Source organism: Dipteris shenzhenensis, chromosome 14, assembly GCF_047967505.1.
Source record: "Dipteris shenzhenensis isolate YYH24624 ecotype China chromosome 14, Dip_SZ_1.0, whole genome shotgun sequence".
In the NCBI taxonomy this organism is placed as follows: Eukaryota; Viridiplantae; Streptophyta; class Polypodiopsida; order Gleicheniales; family Dipteridaceae; genus Dipteris; species Dipteris shenzhenensis.
In genome coordinates, this window is record NC_141609.1 from 54,860,251 (window position 1) to 54,866,816 (window position 6,566).

The following is a 6,566-nucleotide window of genomic DNA, read 5'->3' on the forward strand; positions in this document are numbered from 1 at the left end:
CCTGATGTAGGTATCAATCTAGTTGATGTGTAGGCCAAACAAGTTAGGTGATACCACATGACCCTGATATCCTGACCGTACCCCAAATCTTGCGAATGTCTGATGTGGCGAGCAAAAGCCTTGCAGAACTCCACAAAGAAATAATAAACCCTCTGTCTTCGTGCTCTAGCCTCCTCAATGACACCTATAGGGTGAGTATGTGATCTAGAGTCGCATATTTAGTCTGGAAGCCTACCATTGAAGCTTTGTAGACCGGTTAACCTATGTGTCAAGCACTGACGTATAGATCTTGGGCATGACAAGCCTGATCATAATCATCCTGTATATTTTTGGACTCCATAGGATCCACTAGCTTGTGAATTGGAAGTGATGTGGTTAAGGGTCCAAGAAACCGGTGCAAACCACTTCATTAAAAATATTTGCTAGGATCGGGGCCATAGTACTTAGTCCATATCCAATTTATTCAGTACGTAGTCCGTTCATGATCTTTCACTCTGCCGTTATGGAGCTTCAAAGCTGTGTGTTTGACACGACCATCAGTGAAAAACGTGCAAGAGGTGCGACGGGGTGAGAGGTCAGGTGATGGCTGGTAAGGAATGTCATACAATGTGTGTCCATTAGAGTGCCAAGTGTGGTGTCTGTGAGAGGAGAGGAGGCTTGTCGCTTGAGAAACTTCCACCAGAATTTTGAAGTTGTTACTAAACGGAATGTTTATTAACTCCTTGTTCTGGGGAATGAAAGCCTGCTTCGTCCGACATGCCAGGCAGCAATACTCGCCTATCGTCTTTGCCTCACTCAAGAAGGTGATGCTTAGTCTCGAATTTGAGTTGACAACATAGAGCCTTACACTCATCACACCAGCTATTGTAAGGTACTGAAACAAGAGGCGGCGGACAAGTGGAACAGGTGGTGTGTGTGCATGGTGGCCTCATGAAGGGAGTGGTGATCAGAGCAGCTCGATCTTCTAGAGCAGGATTCCTTGAGATCTGTGAGTAAATTTGAAAGGCATGTGGACTACTCGGGTGAGAGGCTGTGATCAAAGTAGATGTCATGATATGTAGTATCTGTGGGCAGTGTCATGGACTGTGTCGTGTACGGGAGAGAGAGAGAGCGAGAGAGAGAGAGAGAGATGTAGCCTTACTCAGAATTCAATTAGGTTGTAGAGAGAGCCTGTATTTGAATGGATTCATTTGCATGGATTAATAGTCTGATCTTGTATGCATATGGTTGGGAGACTCTGTGCATGTGTTTTTTGTCTCAACATTGACCATGTAAGTGCTTGCTATTCCTTGAAGGTTTGGAGGCAGGACAGTGGAAGCGGTAGAGGATGATGGGCTTGTCAATTATGCACAAGCTCGAGATGCTGCTGAGGAGGCAGCAAGGCTAGAAAGTTTTGGTGCTGAGCTAGAAGCTGATTGATTTGTCACGAATTATCAGTCTTGTCATTTTCATGCCACAAAGGTAATTTGTGTAGTTAAAATGCAAACAGTATCAATACACAAAATCGTGGCAAGTAGATTCTGCCTCCTGTCCAAGACAAAAAAAATCCTCTTTTTGAGCTGCAACTGCTTTGGAAATTCATGTCAGAAAAGGACTCAGTTAATAATCCAGCTCAATCAGGATGGGCATTGTCTTTACATAATAAAACTTAAAGCTGTACATAATTCATTTCTGTAGATTTGCATGCTTCAGGCCCCTGTATTTCAAGCCTGTGAATTGAAGATTCAAGATCATAGTGTGAAGCAATGGAAAGGATCTTCAACATGGTGAATCGCCTTTAACATATAATGCTATGGAAAGTGTATGGGGTATCAAAATGATGTGCTGCTTATATTGGGTGTACGGAACCCAAAGCCATTCATGTTACCTTCTTGATTTTTCTAATGTGTATATGCTTCTTCAGCTCTAACTTAATTGTGTACTGGCCTGCTCATTTTGACGTTTAAGAAACCTAATGGCATGTTATTGTCTTTTGAGTTTTTAAAATTCGTATATGCTTCTGGTGGGAAGACCAGGTGAGCATGTTTATTAAAGGTCTGATCTCTAAATGGATTTGCAGAAATACTCTTCCACGTGTACAATATCAAGGGAGATGGAAAGCATGCATGCAAGACAAGGTTGCACATCCCCAACATATGTTAAGAGGAACCCATAGGAAACTCCTCATGATTTGAATGTTTTGTGGATGCTGAAGTGTCCAGGCAAATAATTGCTACCCTGATATCACCAGCATTAGCAGCTTGTGATGATGCCAAAGCAATGGAGCAGATCTGATGCTGCTTGTTAGAATAGTCTTCATAGTTGAAGCAGAGAAAGGTCCTGTTGTACCATTTCAAGGATGTATATACAGTCTTGCTAGAGGTTCATAAAGTCTTTGGGCATGATTGCTATCCTGTCAACAAAAATCTTAGTTGAGAACACACAAATATATGCTGGCAAATATTCTATATGGCTAATATGAAAATTTATTTACAGGTGAAACCCAATGGGGGAATCGCCACGTGATTTTGATGGTCAGGCAAATCAAATGGCAGCGACTGATGCTGTGGGCAGGTTCTTGAATTACTCTCTCTCTCTCTCTCTCTCTCTCTCTCTCTCTCATCCATCCTGATTTTCCGCTGCTGATGATGAGGATGATGATGAGTATGATGATGTTGATGATGACGATCTGGGATTAATATATAGTCAACTATCGACATGACTATGTTGTACCATGTTGTACTTAGGACTTAGTACTGCCATTTTGTGTTTTTTGCATTTTGCATTGGTGTGGATGCTCGTTTAGTAGCTCCACTACCACAGCTCATTGTATCAGGTTTTTCAGTCTCATAGACCCATCGGTCTTCCGAAAACTTTAATAAGCTTTCTTTCTTTCTTTCTTTCTTTCTCTCTCTCTCGGGTTTTAACCAATAAAAAAAATTTTCTCCATAGCAGCTTCCGCTTAGGTGATTCGAGCGTTCCCCACCTCACCTGCCCACATGGGGGTGCCCCCATTACATCCAATCAGATGGCCAACTTTATGCTAACATAAGACTTTTAGTTGCAATGTTTGTCTCCACACCATGGCTGACAGGTTTATTGCGGTGACACAAATATCAGGGGAGTGTGTAGGCATGCATGTACATGCATGCCACAAATACCAGGGAATTGTGTGACATGACAAAATTGGAGGGTTGGCTATGTTATACGACTTCAGAAAGGGGAATCCTATATTTGCGACTTGGCACCCCATTTTGGTCTCTGTGTGTGTGTGTTTGAGTGTGTGTGTGAGAGAGAGAGAGTTTTCACTTTTAAAAAAGTGAGAGAGAGAGAGTGTGTGTGTTTACTAAAAGTCTTCAAAAGACTGAAGGGCTGAAAGGACTTGATACAACGAGCTGAAGGGGTGAGCCTCTAAATGGGCATCAACACCCATGACGAATACAAAAAAAGAGCCATAGAAACCCATACATAAGGAGAGAAATTTGAAAAGTGTCTTTGAGCTCATGGAGTGGATGGGGGAGGGCAACACTGTCGTGGGAGAAGCTTGCGGGTATGTCGGGCGGGGCAATGTATAAGAGGGGGCAATGTTTGAGGCTGCGGTGGCAAGAAGTGTGTGATGGAGCGTTGACGGCCGTTGTTGAGTGGTGGTCTTCTAGCTATGGCACTGTGGCGAACCAATGCTACTATCACTCCCGTTGGTTGTGTCCCCCGTTTGGTAAGCATGGAGGGAAGGTCCCCTAGTCTAATCCGTGCCCCACAGCCGTCGACGAGTCTGTCGTGGGTCTCGCTCTAGTCAACGTCTCTTTGAGTCCTGCTGGTTATTGCTGTCTGGCTAAAAGAACTCAGTAATCATGCTCCTAGTGGAGTCTTGTTGCACATTTTGGTCTCGCTTGTGTGCCCTAAGCAATTGCTCCTTGCGTAAAGTTGCTCTAGGTAGGACAGAAAGCTAGATAGGGGTGCGAAAACAGTCCTTGAAGAGACATTGATAGTGACCTCTAATCTCATAGTGTGCAAAAGGCAACATGCTCATCTCTTGTTGATCACAAGATGTGCAAATGTAACCCTCTTTGGGTATGCCATTTGCCTGTTCAGTCTCAATGCAAAGCCTGTGTGATGAGACACAAAATGGGGTTTGCCCTATGAACCCTATGTAGATAGTGCAATTTACACTATAATCAATAGGTAGAAGTGTGGGGCTTTGGCATTGGTTGCCCTCATAGTACCCTTGAACCTATAGTAATGTCTTTGGAACCTAGAATTAATGATGGATGCTGAAATGGAATCACTCAAGGAGTTGGATGCATTATGACATGTAATCTCTACAAACTTTTGGAGATGCGAGTGCCTTGAACTGAGGACTTACTGGAAGCATTTGTAAACTCTTGCGGTATATCTATATCATTTGTGGCAAAAGATGGAGTCGGATTCATGCATGAAAATGATGGTTGTGCATCACCAAAAGCAGATTGAGCTGATATAGATGGGATTGGCTCATGTTGAGGGCTTACCATCAAATGTGCCTCATGTTGAGGGCCTACTGTCAAATGTGCCTCATGCTAAGGGCTTATATCCTTTGCAAAATCAATTATTGGATGAACCCAAGCAGGCTTCCCTATGTCCTTCAGTAAGTTATTCAAGCAATGTGCCATGCAAGCACTAAAAGTGAGCTTAGGATAACGTGCCTCCAAATGTAAAAGCTGAGCTTCATAAGAAGCTTGTGAGGTGCCAGCCAGTTCTAAATAGATCCTTTCGGTTAAGCTCTTGGTATGTGTTTGGGACAGGGGTGGCCTCAATGGTGTATTGGAAGGGGGTAAGCTATCTATGTGGAGCACCAGGCTCTCAAACTATCTACATGTACGTGCATACCAGCACCTCTGGTCGCTCTGAGTTGCAAAGCCATCGACGAGGATAGGGCCAACCATGGTAGCTTGCATTGTCCCATAGTACAAGAGCCATACTCCCTGATGCATACGGAAGTTTTGAAATCATCCAAGACTATTTGATGTGGGATTGAAGGCTTACATCTGTGAGAGCATGAGAACTTGAAGCCTATCCTCTCAAGCCCAGTTTGCCTTTGTCAGGTCATGTCCCAATAAGCATTGCCATACATACTCGCTGGGTAGACCAAAGAGTCAAAGAAAAGACTCTGTGTTCAAAGTTATGGAAATGAGAGTGGAAGCATTGTCGCTTGAGTCTAGCAAGGGGGCATATCCCTTGCTCAGTTGTGCTTGCAATGCTAGTCGCATCGTGAAGATCGGGCTAGAGAAAAGAACCCCAAAGTATGTATAGGATGCAACTACCTCCATTGGTACTCCTAGCAAGTCATTGAATGAAGTTGCTCCAATACTTTGTGGGTTGAACTGTAGCAATGACGAGCCTTGTATGAACTACGCTAGCAACAAGCTTTATAGAGCTATCTTTTGAGGAGAAGTGGTCGGAAGCCATTAAAAGCGGTCGCGTTGGCTTGTCTTTGTAAGGATGTAGCAGCAATGAGATGTGTATTGATTATGGTGGTGACAAATTTAGCATTGATGGCAATGGTAGTAGGAGAGCAGGGATGATCTTGCCACAACCAATACAAGGAAATACCCTTCACAAGTAAAATAAGGGGACTATAAATTGCTGGCAACTTTACACACTACACCTTCAGCTCAAAGGCACACATTTTCCTTACTTTGCGTAGGAGGCAGCTAAGTAAAAAGTTACATATCAAGCTGGAGGAGAATCAAACACAGCATCCTCCAGCTTTAAATTATTGCTCTGTAAAAATTGATGCAGTGATGAAACCACACCATCAATAAAAACCAGTTGTTTTTTACCCTTGTGATTCTTCTTGATATAGGCTGATGCCCGAAATTTCTAAATCACAGGGTCAAAAACCTGTTGTAACATGGGATGAAAAGATTCCAGTAAAAAAGGCACTTCTGCATCCTGAACAGAAGAAGACTTTGGCACATGCATCAAAGGCGAAGGAGCTAGATCAACATATGTATCCTCCGACGAAAGAGCTACATCTGATAAAGCAGGACTCAGCATTTTAGCTTCACTTCAAGGATCAACCTGAGAAAGAGCATGTGCAGCATCCTGTATGATCCCCTCTGCAAGGGGCACATCCATATCTAGAGGAGGAGGAGGTTGATGATGCTCAACGGGAGTCGGATCCTGAACTTCTTCAGTAAGAGAAAGATTAACCTGTGATTTTTCTGCCTTCCTTCAGTAACGCTTTGGAGCAGTAAAAGAAGGCATATCCAGTAAAGCCTTAGCAGAAACCAGAGGAGAAGGAAGAGTAAACTTTAAAGTTGAAGAAGGAGCAAGAGGAGTGGTCATGGAAGCCGAAGGGCAAGCATGTGCAAAATGACCAACATGCTGGTACCGATAACATGCTATAGGAAAAGAGGCAAAATGCAGCCTGATGTGCATTGGATGAGCAAATCCCAAATCAAGATCCAGAGTAGAGGGCACAAGCTGCATCATATCCCATAAAATACAAAGGCGAACATCCCAAGTAGCTTGCAAAAACTCCTGTCTTGGAACATGTAGAAGCCTCCTCAAAAAAGCTGCAAGAGTAGGAAGATGCTGAAGAAGAG

The 6,566-nt window shown here is 43.4% G+C and overlaps 1 protein-coding gene across 1 annotated transcript in view; it reads left to right on the plus strand.

Moving 5' to 3' along the window:
• The window catches only part of ELF9 (RNA binding (RRM/RBD/RNP motifs) family protein), a 122,602-nt gene extending 119,791 nt beyond the window's left edge, over positions 1 to 2,811 (plus strand). The window contains exons 13-14 of the mRNA XM_087385095.1: positions 1,296 to 1,461; positions 2,060 to 2,811. Of these exons, the coding sequence (XP_087241221.1) occupies positions 1,296 to 1,419 (124 nt within the window). The 3' untranslated portion in view covers positions 1,420 to 1,461; positions 2,060 to 2,811. The remainder of the gene's footprint in view (positions 1 to 1,295; positions 1,462 to 2,059) is intronic.
• The last annotated feature ends 3,755 nt before the right edge of the window (positions 2,812 to 6,566 follow it).